Source organism: Bombina bombina, chromosome 1 (assembly GCF_027579735.1).
Source record: "Bombina bombina isolate aBomBom1 chromosome 1, aBomBom1.pri, whole genome shotgun sequence".
Classification (NCBI taxonomy): domain Eukaryota; kingdom Metazoa; phylum Chordata; class Amphibia; order Anura; family Bombinatoridae; genus Bombina; species Bombina bombina.
Window position 1 is genome coordinate 1,168,839,243 of NC_069499.1, and position 19,947 is coordinate 1,168,859,189.

The window sequence follows — 19,947 nt, forward strand, 5'->3', positions numbered from 1 at the left end:
CTTAATCTTAAATGAAACTTGTGATCATCATGCTTTAAAAAAAACAACGGTTCTTCAATATTGATTGCAGCCCTTGATTCTAAATCTTCAGCTACTTTGTCCGCATAATAAAACACATAAATAAATAATTAAAGGAAATCTTTCTTATATTAACTATGATTTGTGGGAGAATGTAAAAAGTAATTAATTGGGAAGCTCAATTTTTCCTTCTTTTACAGGTTAAGGGTTGCAGTGAAAGTGCTGATTTAATTATTTTTTTTTACATCTGCATGGAGGGAGCTGTAATAAATAATGCAACTAGTAGTTTGTAATAGTCATGCAGCTCATGCTAAAAGAAAATTATCATAAAAAAGACACAGCATTATGTTTGCCTAATACAATGGTTCACATATTTTTGTAGAATATCTCTTATTTTAATCTTAAACTCTGTGCTACCATTAAAAAATATATATATATATTATTATTTTTTTGTAGTGACTGCCATTCCCATGTCACCTGCAAAATTTCAGGCATCTTCTTTGACCTATTCCAAATGTATAAGTTTTAAAAAAAGAAAACAGCATTTAACATAGAATGCTCAATGTAATATGAACTTTGCCAACACTACTGTAGTTAGTGGTGATCACTTAGGGCCTGATTCTCTAAAGCTCTCTGCTATGGAAAGATTATCTCTTCAGTACTTTGAGGTCCCTCAAAGAATTTATAAAGGAAAATTTTAACTTGAAAAAAAGAAGGAAGATACAGAGGCGCCAATATGGCCTAGTAACGCCTGTACATGTGATTTCCCAACCAAAATGTGAAATGGTACTCACATAGGTGAAGCACCCAATGGTGCAGATGACGCAGACTGGATCAGTTAGCAGTGGTCCAGCTCACTGTGTGCCAGCGTGTAAAGCACTTTGGTATAATCAACAGCAATGCAAATCTCAGTGCCTATAAATGAAAAAACACACAGCTCCCATAGCCTAGTACAGTTTTAACACTCAGTAGGTAACAGTTATCGGTCAGACTTACAGTCAGGAGCACACCTCCAGGTGCAGTAAAGGCAAGCTGGGACCTCTCAGTCGCCCAGTAGACTGTGCTCAGGCGTAGAAGGAATCCAATCACCAGTCACACAATGGGCCAGATAAAAAATCCCCAGGAAAACAGCAAGTATATCGTTAAAACAATATTTATTAAAACAAAGCAACGCGTTTCTCAGCCCTTCTGGGCTGTTTCTTCAGGCTATACAAAAAATAAAATGATACACTTGCTATATACACTCTTAAAACACCTATAATAGGTTAATTGGCACCGACCCAACCCCCTTCCTAGCTAAAACTTCTAAATGGATATGCAGGTCCACACCCACCTCCTGGATTCAACACAGCGGAGATAAAATTTGATTAAAAATATCAATAAGGGAACAAGCCTATATAATAGAACTGAATACATGAGTCCATCTGATTGGTTAGTTCCTGTGCAGTAAATATTGACATAAGAATATAATGGTAATAAAGCCATATTTTCAAATGTTGTAACGTAATGGGATCGCCCTCTATTTATACACTAAACCATATCTAAATAAGTCAGTAGAAACGTCTATCTGTCCTAGTCTAAAATAGTATCTAGAGTCCCAAGTTAATACATATAGATACCACATCAAACCCAATGTGAAAAATAGAAGCGATCTGACTTTACTGGCCGCTCTGAGAGATGGTAAAATAATAATCCGCAACCTCAGAGAAGCTGACAATGTCATCAAAGAGGTGTGTGTATGTATTAGTCCAATGAGGACAATGTATGTGTATATTATCGTCCAACCATCACTATCTACAGGGGCGTATAAATAAACATATATATTAGTCCAATAAGGCCAATGTGTGTGTGTGATCATCCAACCCCCACTGTCTACAGGGGCGTGTAAAAAAGCGTATACGTTTAATGCTGCTCGCATCACTCTTGCGATGTATCCATAATATGTGTATAAATATATATATCAGTGAATCGCTACAGTGGCGATAATGTGAAGATACCTACACATCACTATCCCCAATGTCAAGATGGTGCTATTCACCTCGCGACCTCAAAATAACTAAAAAAGGTGTATGTATATATTGGTCCAAATGAATGTGTATAAAAAGTCTATATTTGATGCTGATCACATCACCCTTGCGTGCAAGAAGCCCATAATCTATCGAAATACATATTGATAAATCGCTAACGATTAGCAGTAATGTCTGGATGCATACACGCAAATACCATATAATATCAATGTTATAATCTTTGATGATAGTATACCATCTATCCCTATGTCGATACTAGAATGCAATGTGAATATCGGACAGATATGATCACAGAGATCTTCAACGCAGAGGTGCACAAATCTCAGGAAAAGACCAATGATTGCTAAGTCAGTGAAACACTGACAATGTTTGTATATATATAATATCATAGCACAACCGTTGTGTGCAAACAGAATAATCATGAAGTATATATAAAAAATATATAGGAATGGGATTTAACTGTACAGGATGTAGCCATACATAGGTATCACAAATGATACAAGCAGCCAAAAAAGAACTCACTAATAATCAAGGTCTGTGCTAAATGATAAATAATGATAGTGAAGATTAGGGTATATAAATGTGAATGAAAAAATAGTATTATCAGACCCACAAAACCTATAAGGGACGTGTAGTGTAATACTAGTGATATGTAGGGACCCTAATATAAAATAATTATAAACAATTCATTATGTGAAATCTAAAGAAAATCTCCTAGATTAAAAAAGGGTTAGAGAAAAGGATCGAACAAAATATTTCTGTAGGAATAATAAGATTAAGGACAATTTCAAGGACACTAACCCTCCCCTTTTTATAACTAGATACAATTCCAACTATCGTGAGATTAATAGAATTCTACAAAAACATTGGCCTATATTAACCAATGACTCTACTCTTAAGAAAATCATTGGAGCTAAACCTAAAGTGGCACCTACCCTCAAGTTCCTTCTAGCTCCTAGCAAAATAGTGAGAGACAAATCTAAACTACAGGGCAACTTTTTGGAAGGAGCCAGGCTCAGACATAAAGTACCTAGATGTGGTAGGAAAAGATGCGGTATCTGCACTTTCATATCAGATCGAGAATCCACTTTTATATTGCATACCACTGGAGAGGTGTTTAAAATTAATAACCATATGACTTGTGAATCATCATTTGTTATTTATCTGTTAAATTGCGTATGTGGAGCCCAGTATGTGGGCCGCACTTGCCACAAAGTGAAAAAAAGATGTGGTGAACACTCTGCCAATATCAAAAACAAATCTAAGAATCATAGTGTGTCAAGACATTGTCTTATGGCTCATAGGACTCTCAAAAAACCTATGAGGATCTTACCCATTTAATCTATTTCTAGAGCTCAAGCAAATGCATTTATGACACTTAGGAGACGTGAGTCATATTGGATCACCAAACTACAGACTCTCCAACCCAATGGTTTGAATGAAAACCTTGATTTGGCAGCATTTATTTAAACATTTCCAAGAGTTTTATGCTTGTTTAAATTAGCTCTTATCAAGCGTACTGATCACTTTTTGGTGAGGAACCTATGGTAGGCTTGGTTGGAGCCTAGTAGGACCAGTGGCATGCCATTACCAGATGTACATTAATTTATCATTATCATTTTTTATACATTACACATTACTCTTATAGTTTTTATGTCACACATAAAAGTTGAGACATATTAGGTATGTTTATTATGATTTATTACCATGTTGTACTAAAGTGTTTAGAAAATGTTATTTTAGGTGGAACAAACTATCTGTTGGTTTTCATGTTGACACACACATGTTATTTTTATATATACACTCACATCTCATCACACTTTGGGTGTGCATAATACAATATAATTGGTTATTTTATTACTAGCCACATATATACAAGTAATGTTATACTTAGTGGCTATCTATCACATATATAGTTATACACTTATTTATTATCTTAGTAACTCTATTATGTAGAATAAGGAGATCACATTCATATCTTATATATTTAATCTAGGAGATTTTATTTAGATTTCACATAATGAATTGTTTATAATTATTTTATATTAGGGTCCCTACATATCACTAGTATTACACTACACATCCCTTATAGGATTTGTGGGTCTGATAATACTATTTTTTCACTCATATTTATATACCCTAATCTTCACTATCATTATTTGTCATTTAGCACAGACCTTGAGTATTAGCGAGTTCTTTTTTGACTGCTTGTATCATTTGGGATACCTATGTATGGCTACATCCTGTACAGTTAAATCCCATTCCTATATATTTTTTGTATATACTTCATGATTATTTTGTTTGCACACAACGGTTGTGCTATTATATTATATATACAAACATTGTCAGTGTTTCACTGACTTAGCAATCATTGGTCTTTTCCTGAGATTTGTGCACCTCTGGGTTGAAGATCTCTGTGTTCATATCATATCAGTCCGATATTCACATTGCATTCTAGTATCGACATAGGGATAGATGGTATACTATCATCAAAGATTATAACATTTTCTGACACCTTGATATTATATGGTATTTGCGTGTATGCATCCAGACATTACTGCTAATCGTTATCGATTTATTGACATGTATTTCGATAGATTATGGGCTTCTTGCACACAAGGGTGATGCGATCGGCATCAAATATAGACTTTTTATACACTCTCGTTTGGACAGTGTTGATTGGTTGACTACACACACACATACACTGTCCTGATTGGATCAATATATACATACACCTTTTTAGTTATTTTGAGGTCGCGAGGTGAATAGTATCATCTTGACATTGTGGATAGTGATGTGTAGGTATCTTCACATTATCGCCACTGTAGCGATTCACTGATATATATATTTGTACACATATTATGGATACATCGCAAGAGTGATGCGAGCAGCATTAAACGTATACGCTTTTTTACACGCCCCTATAGACATTGGGGATTGGATGGTCACACACACACACATTGTCCTTATTGGACTAATATATATATAAATATTGGATAATATAAATATTATAAAATTTTAACTTGAGTTCTGGATGTGAAGGAGCGACATATAAATTTTAATATAGTGTTCAAATCCCACCCCCAAAGTTTGTGTGTGATTAATGATCATTAGTATTGAAAGGGTTTTCCTAAGAAGAGTTTTAAGCATTTTAGTTATTTCATATCCTTCTGTTCTAATTTAGCTTTTTAAGGTGTACAGTGAAACCAAATGGTATCTTTAAACATTCTCTCATATTATCTGACTTCCCTTTGATAAACAATAGGACTGTATCTCCACATAGTATGTGTCTTGAAAAATGAACAATTTGTGTATTCCTTCAGGTTGACTTCACTCCACAATGGCTGACCAGTATGAGTACGATGCAGTGGGAGACCACCAACAAATCTACTCTGGTGGGGGAGACACCATGGCTCAAGAGGACAATCAGGATAGTGTGATCAGGCTTCCACAAGCTACAGAACAAGCCGGTGAGTAGATTGTTAGCATAGATATGTACATCTAATTAGCGGAAGAACAGCATCTTTAATGTACAAGATTTAAAATTATAATATGCTGAAACTTTGTATTTTATAGTGTCTGTTTTGGGAAATAAATACCAAATAGTTTCCATCTGTACCTGTTAAATCCAGTGGCGGTTCTATCTAGATGATGGGTTTTTTTTTACACCTTCATAGGCACATGGGTCACCCCAGTTGAGCTGCAGAGCGCTCTGTATATTATGTGTGCAAACTTTTTCACTATCTTTTTTTAGTCTCCTCGATAAGCCTTCGCAAATACTTAGTTCTTGAACCACCACTAGTTAAATCCCTCAGCTCTTATTTGATATGTCATTAATTATCTACTTTTTAGCGGTTACTTTTTTCCATATACTTTAGAAACTTTATTTTTCAGCTAGATATAAGGATATAGTAAAAACATCATGGGATTACATATGAAAGAGTTGTGAGTCTTGTTCCTGTGGTTTATTTGGGTCATGAAGACATGAAATGAGATTGCTTGGCTGATGGAGTTCTCATTGTAGGTAGGGTTATCTAAATATTACAGTGGGGTAGGTAATAAGTTTCTTTGAATAAATATTTTTTTCAGAGAATATTAAAAGTATGGAGATTGGTGGAGAGTTTGAGTTAGCAAGAAGGTTTTACTGAGGAGATGCACACAGAGTTTTGCAGATGTTGTGCATTAATATTATTATTATTTATTAAAAGTTACTAATAAAGCACCAACAGGTTCTGCAGCTCTATACAAAGCTCAATACAATTGCAGGGTACATTACAATACTCATGCTACTAAGTACAATAAGAGTAGTGTTTTACAATCACTACAGGGCTTAAATTGACAAACTTAAACAAAAGGAAAGGATGCTATGTTAGATAATATGTCATAAGATGAGGGTAAAGGGAGGTGGGTTTTTAAATATTTACAAATGGATTGGAGGGTAAGATCTGGGAGAGACAAACAAATTGCAGTAGTCAAGGCAGGATATGTTTAGAAAGTTATTTCGTGTTTGGCACATATATGGTATCAGGAAGTAACAGATTGAAAGGGCACCAACTTTAAAATGTAAAACATTCTTTAATTAAGTAATTGGAAACCATATAGGAATTCTTTTTTAATATAATGGATATATCCAGACATGGAACAGGACAAAAGGTAAAAAGTCTGGAATAAATAGACAAATTAAGGTCTTCATGGTTGCGGGATGGTAAAAATCATAACAGCTTATTAGTTTCTTAAAAGCTGAGAGCCCAGAAATGATTGTGCAGATAACCAAGAGGGAGTAAAGAGGATGAGGTTCCAAAGAAGAAGACAATAAAACAGGCGCTGACAAATTTATATTAGACTTAGCATCCTGCAATGATATGGAGGCATCAGACACATTTTTAGGAACAATATGCTACTTAGAATACAATACTGTTGAAGTATTTGACTGAGAGAGTGAATCAGACTAAGGCTAAAAATATGTCATCCCATTTTGCATTTCATGCTTTCCTGGTAGTGCCACTTTGTGACCCATTGACACCCCTACCAAAGGTTTTGCAATTTACAAAAATCTCTATGGCTCCTCTTGCGGGTATTGAAGAGCTTTATGGGCCATTGGTAGTGCCAAGCAGAGAAGTGGGAATCTGTAGAAGTCAGTATTATCCAGGTGAGGTGTTTCCTCCCCAGTGTGTGTTGTAGAGTAGTTATTAGAATTAGATTGTACATATCCCTCTTGGTTTTCTCTTGGTGTCACTCAGATTCATTAAGTTAAATGGAATTCAGGGCTGCAATGTTATTGAGAGAAAGTGCATACTAAGGAAAAAGTTTTTGTCAGTTGCTTAAATGTGTTAAACCTGGAAGAACTGTATAGAAGTGATGGAATATGCATGATATTACTACATTGACTAAGGAAGTTAAAGACCCACACATCTTAAAAACCTCCCAAATAACCTCCCAAACAAGAACTAGCTATTGCAAAGTACACATCAAACTGGTTCTTCTTTAGATGGCAGATACATAAGTTATTCCAGGTTCATCAGTTGATAAGGTTTCTCTAGTGCCTATGTCCATTGTAAAAATGCCATAATAGCTAAGAGCAGTATACGCCAAAGACATAACTCTGTCATACTAACACATTTAAAATACCTTAGCATTACAATGCATGAAAGAGTCCACAGCTGCATTCATTACTTTTTGGAATTCAGAACCTGGCCACCAGGAGGAGGCAAAGATACCCCAGCCAAAGGCTTCAAATACCTCCCCCACTTCCCTCATCTCACAGTCTTTCTTTGCCTTTTGTCACAGGAGGTTGGCAGAGAAGTGTCAGAAGTTTGAAGATAGTCTCTTATGGAGGGTAGTACTCTTCGAAATGGGACTGGAGTTTTAAGTAGTCCTGTCAGCCTCTCAGTGAGGGCATCGATGAAGTTTAGAGTCCAGAGCTGCAGGGAGAGTCCTGTCGTGTTCCTGTTCCACGGCATAGATTCTGGTAAGATTGTTTCATTTTACTTCATTATATGAATGTGATGTTAACAAGAAGGTAGGGTCTCAGTGGGACTCCTTTTATCTTAAAATAGGAATCATGGGTTAATATCTCCTTAGGGGGGTTATTGAACAGGGGGGGCTTTAATCATGTTTGCCATTTTTGTAATCCCAAGATGGAGGATTGTGATTTTTTTAGACACGATTGTCTCCGATTCGGAAAATGCGTCTTGTGATGAATATGAAATGGCTTGGGTTATTCATGTCCATCAGTTATGTTCCGATTGCCGTTCCAGAGTACTCTCTTCTCTCGATTTAGTGTCCTCAGAGTGCGTTGAGCCATCCGCCTCCAAGGATTCTAGGGCCTTTGAGGTGCGTGTCCCAGAACCTTCCTTTGCTATGCAAGCAGGTGTCCCTATGGCCTTTACTCCTTCTCTGGAAGGTGGCTTGTTTCCTCCAGAGGTTACGTCACGGTTCCACATGGCCATATCTATGGCGCTGGCTCATTTGTATTTCCCAAGTGAAATATTTTTAAGATACTGTCCGTGTTCTGTCAACCAGGGCCCATTGGGCGTGGGATCGCCCCGTTTCAGTTCGGCCTCCTGGGGAAGCGTGGGCTTCTGAGGCTTCAGGGGCCTCAACCTTGGGGCCGGAGTCATTTGTTGATCCGGCGAGGAGGGATAATTTTGCCTTCCGTTATAGGTTGGCGCGCCTTCATGTCCTACTAAGGCATGTTTTGGCATTTCTAGAGGATCCCAGTCCTAGTGGGCCGGATGGCAAACTGGGCTAGACGTTTGGGGATGCAGCTAATCTCCTTGACGTCTCTGTTTTTCTTTCTTTTATGTATCGGTTCCAGTTCTGAGCTTGGGTGAAGGGGGCCTCTGATTGGCTAGTTTGGTTGGTGTACCCTTTTTCCTTGGGTGTTCACCCGCGGGTGCTGCCTTACTTTTATTTTCGATCCGGATAGGATGTATTTGATTTGTTTTATATAAGCTCACATCTGATATAACTTCCGTTTTGGGAACGTTCTTTCTCTGGAACTGATACTTGCGATTTTGTGGTCGCATGGGCACTTCCTCTGAAGTTGCGCAATTTTGTTTACGACCGAAGTTATGTTTTCTAGTTCATATTATCAAACCTTCGGATCGATTTTTCTTGGACCCTAGACGGTTACTGGAGTGTTCTTGCACCAGGCAGGTACTGGTTGGGCCCTGTCTATTGTTTCTTTGGTTCATGTTACCCTTGTGGTGTTGATTATCCTGTCGGATTCTAAAAAGTCTATTATGTCCCAGTGTTGTGGACTCCGGGCTCGGATCCTACTACGAAGTATGGGGCCTGGGGCATGGATACAACGCTTCTGGTAGGAAGGCTGTGAGCTCTGATATAAGTTTTTTTTTTCTAGCAATATGGCTGGGATTCGTGATCGACTTTTTCAAACGTCATTGTGGTTCCTAGGGTCCCTGGGGACTCGGAACCGTAGGTTTCCATTCCTTTGGAGTCTGGAGATGTGATTGATTTTCAGAGGTCTAATAGAGTAGTGGACGATTTACGTCTTCACTTGCGCTACCTTCCGGATGATGGCTCTTGTAGCCTAGTCGGATTCCTTTTGCGGTGGAGATGTTTCCTTCCCTCCCGTCTTGGGTTGGGTCATTTTGTTCTGGAAGTGCGGGCATGCCCTTCTTCCTTTTCTCAGTGTTTCGTTTGTTCTAGTACATCAAGTACAAAGAAAGAATCTATGATCTAAATATGTATAGTTTAGAGGATAGAAGGTGACATGATAGAAACCTTCAAATATATGATGGGACTTAATAAAATATAAGCTGAAAGCATTTTTCACAAAAAATAAATGCCAAAACAAGGGGTCACAATCTAAAGTTAGAGGGTAGCAGATTCAGGAGAAATTTGAGGAAGTATTTTTTTACAGAAAGGGTGGTGGATTCATGGAATAAACTTCCATTTGAGGTGGTAAACACAAAGACTGTAAAGGAATTTAAAAATGCCTGGGACATGCATAAGGCTATCCTAAGGAAAAAGTAACATGTAATATGGGTAGACTTGATGGGCCTTTTTGGTTCTTATCTACTGTCAAATTCTATGTTTCTATGTTTCAAGTGCAGGGGTCACCCTGCCTTTCTACTAGAAACTGAGAGGCTCCTGTTGTTATTCCATTTCAAGGATATCGGGAGTTTGATCCTGCAATCATCTCTGGAGACTGTCGTCTTCTCAAGATAAGAACTGCTCCTTGTCATACCATGATCTTTAGACTCTTGGGTGCTATCCGTCGATCTTATTGCAGATCTAGCCCTTCGGGCTTGAGATAGGAGGTCTGGGGGCAGTTTCAGTCTTTTTGCCTTTCTATGGTCAGGAAATTTACCATTTATCTTTCCAGCGTGTGGGTCAGGTCGTTAGGCCTGTCTACATGGATTACCTTGTGATCCAGGGGTACTGGTTGCCCATTTCCTAAACCAGTCGGGATTTTTTTTTCAGACTCTTGGGTTTGTGGATGTTGCTAGGTACTTTACATTTAAGGACTTTAGATGGTGGAAGGCACTGTCTGGGTCCGCTCATAACCATAGGTGGCAGCTTATAGGTCCACAGGAGCTTAAGATCTTCAGATCGGTCCCGTTTTACGAGGACTCCGGCTTAGGACCATGTTTCTTGCCTGGAATGGGTATGGATGGTTCTCCTTAACCTTAGGGTTTGGTTCTCCCATGTGTCTCTTTGGAGGGGGCGGGGGTTTCTGACTCTCCTGGGAGTTTAATATCAGCCTGAGGCTTCAGTTTGAGGTTTTTCTGATGGGTCCCTACTTGTCTGCTGGGACATCTGATGCTTCCTGGTAGGCTCCAGTTGCTGCTGTTCCACCTGGGCTGACAATATTGGGCGAGGGGGTTTAACCCCTTTTTGTAGGGTGGTTACTGTTGAGTTAATGAATCATCTTCTTCTTACCTAGGGTGGGGAAGGGGTTCTTACATGTTCTCCTTGATTTTGAGGTACCTCAGTATCTGTGAAGGGCCCGTGGGTCCTTGTTTCTTGCCTCATAGGGTCTTTTTCCCTCTCTTGCATTCTCAGAATCACGGAATTGAATTCTGGTATCGGCATGCTGTGGGTCAGAGTGATTTCTTCCTTGTTGAGGGTTCCTTCTTTACTAAAGGCTGCAGCGAGGGGTCCTTGGACCCGAGCATAAGGTTCCTGTCATGGTGCAGGGTAGCATGCCAGTTTTTTTAGTAGCGGTCAGAGTTCTTCTCTGGAGTGTTGATTCCTTGTAGATCCATCCTTTTTCTTCCGGAGGTCTGAGACTCTTGTCTTCAGTCTTTTACTAGCCTTTGGGCTGGGACCGTTATCCTGGAAGGAAGGCCGGGGATCAGTCTGCTTTTTGCCGTATAGACCGGGTGCTTTTATTGAATCTGTCCTCCCTTTTGATGGGGGGACTCTTAGTGCCAAACTCTCTACTGGCGGCTGCTGCCAGATTGGTTGGCTCCTTGGATTCCGAAACTTTCTGGTCGGGAGCTGTTGTTGAGATTTCTCTGCACTCTTCAGTGGGATGAGTCCCACAATGGCTTATGACAACTTTGCTGCCTGGTGTTTAGTCATTGCGAGTTTTGCTCACAGGTGGCTCTGTACCTTCTTGGAGAGCCCTTTTTAAGCTACTAGGACGATTTTTCTGTCCTTGCTCGTCTATGCTAGTCTAGTCTGATGGGCTTTGACTTGTCTAGGTTGTAAGGGGGAACTTGCGGGTTTCTGGATCACCATAGTTGGTATGGTGCTGTGTCAGGGATATGAAGATGGCCTTCCGGTCATCCTAGTGACATTTTCTCCTGACTATGGACTTTGGATCTTTTGGTCCTTGTTCTTCTAGGGAGTTAGTTTCCCTGGACAGTGATCGGCTGTGGCAACCTTCGAATTCTAAATTCGATTTGGTCCTTTGGATATCTCATCGGGTCCTCTATCTCCCTCTCGGGGGTAGATAGGGATTTTTGACCAGTTTTAACTTGAGCCTGTGTTGGATGGTCCTTCGGATCTCTTTTGGGTTCCTCTACTCTCCCTCTCGGGGGTTGATAGAGGGTTTTTTGGTTAGGTCTAGATTTTTTTTGTGGAAGTTGAGTGTCGCAGGGCTGACTCCTCGGAAGCCTTTGTGCTCAGCAGACTCTGAGTCTGAGTGGTCTCTAGCACGCTTTGCAGGTTGTGTAACTGATGAGTGGTTACCCGGGCTTCCGGGTTTTCCCTTGTCGTTCATAGTTTTTTTGTAGGGTGTCAAGTAATTTCAGGCTGTGGTGCCTTTTGAAGGAGCCGCCTTTTTTGTACCCACCCTTTGTTTGCATTTAGTGTCCTCTAGCTTGGTTATTGTTTTCCCAAAATCAATGAATGCAGCTGTGGACTCTTCCCGTTTAAGAAGAAAAACATAAATTATACGTACCTGATAATTTTCTTTTCTTCTGACGGGAAGAGTCCACAGCTCTCGCCCGTGCTTTATCTATGGGGCGGCAATACATTTTTGTTCTTCTGGCACCTTTTTTCACCCTATTTCTCCTACTGTTCCGTGTTCCCTTGGCAGAATGACTGGGGAATGAGGGAAGTGGGGGAGGTATTTGAAGCCTTTGGCTGGGGTGTCTGCCTTCTCCAGGTGGCCAGGTTCTGAATTCCCAAAAGTAATAAATGCAGCTGTGGAGTCTTCCCGTCAGAAGAAAAGAAAATTATCAGGTAAGTATAATTTATGTTTTCATACTGTAGCATAGCAAATCTACAGTAGGCTTAATAAGATAGTTTCACTTTATCTAGCCATTGAGGAAGCCATATAGTGTGCATTACTTTAATGGACTTGAATAGGTAGAGCTAATCTTAGAAGGCTGGTTAGTGTTATCTTAGAGGTGTAAGACACACTTATGATTTGGGGCAGAATAATACATCTAATATTGGTGACATAGTTATAGGTAAACTGGAATGAGTTATTATTTGTCCATGATGAATCTGAGTTAGAAGGAGCACAAGAGATTTTATTATAATTGTAAGTATTTCTGGCCTTGGGGATGGATGGGTTGCAGATTGGGTAGGGTTGTAACTGAGCTACACTTACCATCCTCTTGCAGATGGAGCAGGTGCAGTAGAGGAGGAGCTTGCAAATGGGGAGACAGTAAGAGGCCAGGGTCACATGGAGATTCCTGAAGGAACCACGGGTAAGGCCTGGACAAGAAGGCAGATTAATTTTATTAAATATGTCTCACTATCAATAGATAAAAGTTTACAGATGAATGAATTATCTGGCTGCCAGATGTAATGTATTTGATGCAAAAGCAGGCTCCTGCAAGGGCATACATATTGTGCCCTGATATTTATGCTATGTTGATGGGATCGTGACTGGAGGTGGTGATACTGCAAATGTTCTTATGCTATTTTGGCACTTATTGATGTCACTTTGGCTTTAGTGCGGTGCTGTTGATGGTTCGGTAGTAATGTTGTGGTGATGCCGCTAAATTTATTGATGGGTCGGTGCTTATTCTGTGGTAGTATTGAGGGGATACTGCTGGCTTTAGTGCTGCGCTGGTTCTGTGGTAAAGTTGAGATGATGACGACGCTAATATTTATGCTGTGCTGGTGCTAGTTCTGTGGTAATGTTAAGGGGATACTGCTGGCTATGGGTCTGGTTCTATGGTAATGTTAAGGTACTGCTACTAACATTGGTGCTGTGCAGCTGCTAGTTCTGAGGTAATGAGGTGATACTGCTGGGTTTAGTGCTGTGCTGGTTCCGAGGTAATGAGGTGATACAGTTGGCTTTAGTTCTGTACTGGTTCTATAGTAATGTTGAGGTAATGCTGCTAACATTGGTGCTATGCAGCTGCTAGTTCTCAGGTAATGAGATGATACTGTTGGCTTTAGTGCTGTGCTGGTTCCGAGGTAATGAGGTGATACTGTTGGCTTTAGTGCTGTACTGGTTCTATGGTAATGTTAAGGTACTGCTACTAACATTGGTGCTGTGCAGCTGCTAGTTCTCAGGTAATGAGATGATACTGCTGGCTTTAGTGCTGTGCTGGTTCCGAGGTAATGAGGTGATACTGTTGGCTTTAGTGCTGTACTGGTTCTATGGTAATGTTAAGGTACTGCTACTAACATTGGTGCTGTGCAGCTGCTAGTTCTCAGGTAATGAGGTTATTCTGCTGTGCTGGTTCCGAGGTGATACTGTTGGCTTTAGTGCTGTGCTGGTTCTATGGTAATGTTGAGGTAATGCTGCTAACCTTGGAGCTGTACTGGTGCTAGTTTTAAGGTAATGAGGTGATACTGCTGGCTTTAGTGATGTGCTGGTTCTATGGTAATGCTACGGTTTTGCTGGCTGCTGCTAACATTGGGGCTATGCTGGTGCTAGTTCTGAGGTAATGAGGTGATACTGCTGACTTTAGTGATGTGCTGGTTCTATGGTAATGCTACGGTTTTGCTGGCTGCTGCTAACATTGGGGCTATGCTGGTGCTAGTTCTGAGGTAATGAGGTGATACTGCTGGCTTTAGTGCTATGCTGGTGTTGGTTCTAATGTCATTTTGAGTTGATGCTGCTAACTTTTCAGTGCTTTGCTGTTGCATTGTTGGCTTTATTGTTACTTTGAATTTGCTGCTGCTCTGATGCTGACTTTAAAGATACGCTAGTGTTGGTGTTGATGTTTGCGGAGTTCCATTATTAGTGGTGGGCTGGTGTTGATGCTATAAGTGCTATTATTCATGTAGTACTGTGGAAGATGTAGTGTTTGAATAGATGTTGCTAATGTTTTACCAGTGTTGATGTGGTTCTGTTTGGGTGGGGCAATACATGTATTCTACCTGAAGTCTCCAGGAAAGTTCAAGGTGAAGTCCCCAGGGTTTCACACAGTATATGCAGCATCTATCATTGCATACATTTTCTAGGTTAGATCTCAAGACCTGCACACTAATTGCACTAATTAGATGAGATAACCAGGGATAGATACAGTATGTAGTTGAGAGCACTAAATATGCACACATGATTTATATGACCAACCATATATTGGTCAGATTTTCAGGAATGCACATCTTGGCCAGAACTCTAAATATACTCACACTATGGGCTAGATTACAAGTGGAGCGCTTGCAATATTAGCTCTCCACTGAGTAAAAACAATGCACGCTAATGTGTGCTGGTATTACAAGTAAACCGCAATGCAAAAGCAAAGTCGCTTCCATAGGCTCCAATGGGAGCCTCGTTCTGATGCCATCAGAGACGGCATCAGAACCTTAGCGCAGCAATTGCAGCATTTTTAAATATATATGTATATGCTTATACTGTATACATATATATTTATGTGTTAATATGTGTATAAACACATATTAACACATAAAAATATATGTATATAAGCATATACATATATATTTACTGGGAACACACAATTCCCATAGATCGCAATTTAAATGCCCTTTTCAGTGCCTTTTTTTTTTCTCTAACACTCCACTCCTGCCAACTTTAAAGCCCAAAAACTGCCTAGTGCAGTTGTTTATATAAAAACAAAAAAGAACTATAATGCCCTCTATTTTGAGGGCATTTCTGGCACTTAATAACCAGCGACTTGTAATGGCAGGTTCAAACAGACAAATTTGCACGTTTGTGGGCACGCCTTAATTTAGCGTTCCACTTGTAATCTAGCCCTATATGTGTGGTCTTTAGACAATATCTAGATGCAGATTCCTGCACTACACCCACTATCTAGATGAGCTCCACAAGGTTGTGGTTCCTAGTAACATGGGTTACTGCCATACTGGTCCCAGAAACAGTATTAATTAAGTAGGTTCTGATACATTTTAATGGACCAAGAAATACCTAAATTAAGATGCAGAATTGCACAAGCTTTCCGGTATATTCTTTGAATGGTCTCTGTACTTCTGTAGAAGAGACGTGTGGAAAGATTTTGCAGTCAATCAACTTACTGTATGAATACATTGTTCTTTTGGACATATCCTACTAATAAGTCATCAGTGTGTGTGTATTTGTCTCTGTGTTTCTCTGGGTTGGTTTTGTTTCTCTGGATTGTTAACACATCTTTTTTGTGTTGTTTTGTACTATTTGTGTCTCTTTGCTAATTGTTTATCTATCTGTACTATTTCTGTCTCTGGGCAATGTATGTGTCCATTTACTATTTGTACTGTTTGTGTTGTGTCTGGCTATTTTTATGTCTGTGTTTTGGCTGTATGTTTATATCTGTGCTATATGTGTATCTCAGCTGTCTGTGTGCATTACTGAGTTGTTTGTTAATGTCTGGGCACCCTCATATGCTATTAATGCAGGCTGGGACTTCTCATCTGCCTAGCTGACTGGTATTCACATAATACTGGAACCTGTAGTGTCCAGTGTACCTGTAAATGTAACACAAGTATCACATTACCTATACATACACAAAGGTCAGTATGTGTACTCATCTACCTCTACTCATGTCCCCAAAACATGTTCACCCGTATAGCTTATTCATGCAGCTAAAGTGGGAGCATAGCTTACTCCTTTTCTCCAACATAGGTGTGTCCGGTCCACGGCGTCATCCTTACTTGTGGGATATTCTCTTCCCCAACAGGAAGTGGCAAAGAGCCCAGCAAAGCTGGTCACATGATCCCTCCTAGGCTCCGCCTTCCCCAGTCATTCTCTTTGCCGTTGTACAGGCAACATCTCCACGGAGATGGCTTAGAGTTTTTTGGTGTTTAAATGTAGTTTTTATTCTTCAATCAAGAGTTTGTTATTTTAAAATAGTGCTGGTATGTACTATTTACTCTGAAACAGAAAAGAGATGAAGATTTCTGTTTGTAAGAGGAAAATGATTTTAGCAACCGTTACTAAAATCGATGGCTGTTTCCACACAGGACTGTTGAGAGGAATTAACTTCAGTTGGGGGAAACAGTGAGCAGACTTTTGCTGCTTGAGGTATGACACATTTCTAACAAGACTTGATAATGCTGGAAGCTGTCATTTTCCCTATGGGATCCGGTAAGCCATTTTTATTAAATAAGAATAAAGGGCTTCACAAGGGCTTTAAAGACTGGTAGACATTTTTCTGGGCTAAAACGATTGATTTATAAGCATTTTTAATAGTTTATAGCTTTGAGGAGTTATTTTATTCTTGGGAATTATGTTGAATAACCGGCAGGCACTGTATTGGACACCTTTTTCTCTGGGGGCCTTCTCTAATCATAGGCAGAGCCTCATTTTCGCGCCACTAATGCGCAGTTGTTTTTGGGAAGCAAGGCATGCAGATGCATGTGTGAGGAGCTCAGATACATAGAAAAAGCTTACTGCAGGCGTCATTTGGTATCGTATTCCCCTCTGGGCTTGGTTGGGTCTCAGCAAAGCAGATACCAGGGACTGTATAGGGGTTAAATATAAAAACGGCTCCGGTTCCGTTATTTTAAGAGTTAAAGCTTTCAAATTTGGTGTGCAATACTTTTAAGGCTTTAAGACACTGTGGTGAAATTTTGGTGAATTTTGAACAATTCCTTCATACTTTTTCACATATTCAGTAATAAAGTGTGTTCAGTTTAAAATTTAAAGTGACAGTAACGGTTTTATTTTAAAACGTTTTTTGTACTTTGTTATCAAGTTTATGCCTGTTTAACATGTCTGAACTATCAGATAGACTATGTTCTGTATGTGAGGAAGCCAAGGTTCCTTCTCATTTAAATAGATGTGATGTATGTGACAAGAAATTTAGAGAAAATGATGCCCAAGATGATTCCTCAAGTGAGGGGAGTAAGCATGGTACTGCATCATCCCCTCCTTTGTCTACGCCAGTCTTGCCCACACAGGAGGCCCCTAGTACATCTAGTGTGCCAATACTTCTTACTATGCAACAATTAACGGCTGTAATGGATAATTCTATCAAAAACATTTTAGCCAAAATGCCCACTTATTAGCGAAAGCGCGACTGCTCTGTTTTAGAAAATACTGAAGAGCATGAGGACGCTGATGATAATGGTTCTGACATGCCCCTACACCAGTCTGAGGGGGCCAGGGAGGTTTTGTCTGAGGGAGAAATTTCAGATTCAGGGAAAATTTCTCAACAAGCTGAACCTGATGTGATTACATTCAAATTTAAATTGGAACATCTCCGCGCTCTGCTTAACGAGGTGTTATCTACTCTGGATGATTGTGACAATTTGGTCATTCCAGAGAAATTATGTAAGATGGACAATTTCCTAGAGGTCCCGGGGCCCCCCGAAGCTTTTCCTATACCCAAGCGGGTGGCGGACATTGTAAACAAAGAATGGGAAAGGCCCGGCATACCTTTTGTCCCTCCCCCTATATTTAAGAAATTGTTTCCTATGGTCGACCCCAGAAAGGACTTATGGCAGACAGTCCCCAAGGTCGAGGGGGCGGTTTCTACTCTAAACAAACGCACTACTATCCCTATAGAAGATAGTTGTGCTTTCAAAGATCCTATGGATAAAAAATTAGAGGGTTTGCTTAAAAAGATGTTTGTTCAGCAAGGTTACCTTCTACAACCAATTTCATGCATTGTTCCTGTCACTACAGCAGCGTGTTTCTGGTTCGATGAACTAGAAAAGTCGCTCAATAAAGATTCTTCTTATGAGGAGATTTTGGACAGAATTCATGCTCTTAAATTGGCTAACTCTTTTACTTTAGACGCCACTTTGCAATTGGCTAGCTTAGCGGCGAAAAATTCGGGGTTTGCTATTGTGGCGCGCAGAGCGCTTTGGCTAAAATCTTGGTCAGCGGATGCGTCTTCCAAGAACAAATTGCTTAACATACCTTTCAAGGGGAAAACGCTGTTTGGCCCTGACTTGAAAGAGATTATTTCAGATATCACTGGGGGTAAGGGCCACGCCCTTCCTCAGGATAGGTCTTTTAAGGCTAAAAATAAACCAAATTTTCGTCCCTTTCGCAGAAACGGACCAGCCCCAAGTTCTACATCCTCTAAGCAAGAGGGTAATACTTCTCAAACCAAGCCAGCCTGGAGGCCAATGCAAGGCTGGAACAAAGGTAAGCAGGCCAAGAAACCTGCCACTGCTACCAAGACAGCATGAGATGTTGGCCCCCGATCCGGGACCGGATCTGGTGGGGGGCAGACTTTCTCTCTTCGCTCAGGCTTGGGCAAGAGATGTTCTGGATCCTTGGGCGCTAGAAATAGTCTCCCAAGGTTATCTTCTGGAATTCAAGGAGCTACCCCCAAGGGGGAGGTTCCACAGGTCTCAATTGTCTTCAGACCACATAAAAAGACAGGCATTCTTACATTGTGTAGAAGACCTGTTAAAAATGGGAGTGATTCATCCTGTTCCATTAGGAGAACAAGGGATGGGATTCTACTCCAATCTGTTCATAGTTCCCAAAAAAGAGGGAACATTCAGACCAATCTTAGATCTCAAGATCCTAAACAAATTTCTCAAGGTTCCATCGTTCAAAATGGAAACCATTCGGACAATTCTTCCTACCATCCAGGAAGGTCAATTCATGACCACGGTGGATTTAAAGGATGCGTATCTACATATTCCTATCCACAAGGAACATCATCGGTTCCTAAGGTTCGCCTTTCTGGACAAGCATTACCAGTTTGTGGCACTTCCATTCGGATTAGCCACTGCTCCAAGAATTTTCACAAAGGTACTAGGGTCCCTTCTAGCGGTGCTACGACCAAGGGGCATTGCAGTAGTACCTTACTTGGACGACATACTGATTCAAGCGTCGTCCCTACCACAAGCAAAGGCTCATACGGACATTGTCCTGGCCTTTCTCAGATCTCACGGGTGGAAAGTGAACGTAGAAAAAAGTTCTCTATCTCCGTCAACAAGAGTTCCCTTCTTGGGAACAATAATAGACTCCTTAGAAATGAGGATTTTTCTGACAGAGGCCAGAAAATCAAAACTTCTAAGCTTTTGTCAAGTACTTCATTCTGTTCTTCTTCCTTCCATAGCGCAGTGCATGGAAGTAATAGGTTTGATGGTCGCGGCAATG

At 40.2% G+C, this 19,947-nt stretch overlaps 1 protein-coding gene across 10 annotated transcripts in view; it reads left to right on the plus strand.

Moving 5' to 3' along the window:
• The window catches only part of LOC128646856 (microtubule-associated protein tau), a 169,444-nt gene that overhangs the window by 75,463 nt on the left and 74,034 nt on the right, over positions 1–19,947 (plus strand). For 7 of the 10 annotated variants that reach the window (XM_053699658.1, XM_053699684.1, XM_053699670.1 and 4 more), the window contains exons 2-3: positions 5,369–5,515; positions 13,091–13,177. In XM_053699658.1, coding sequence (XP_053555633.1) covers positions 5,386–5,515; positions 13,091–13,177 — 217 coding nt within the window. In that variant the 5' untranslated portion in view covers positions 5,369–5,385. The remainder of the gene's footprint in view (positions 1–5,368; positions 5,516–13,090; positions 13,178–19,947) is intronic. The other 3 variants (XM_053699678.1, XM_053699681.1, XM_053699687.1) reach the window with 1 other exon arrangement.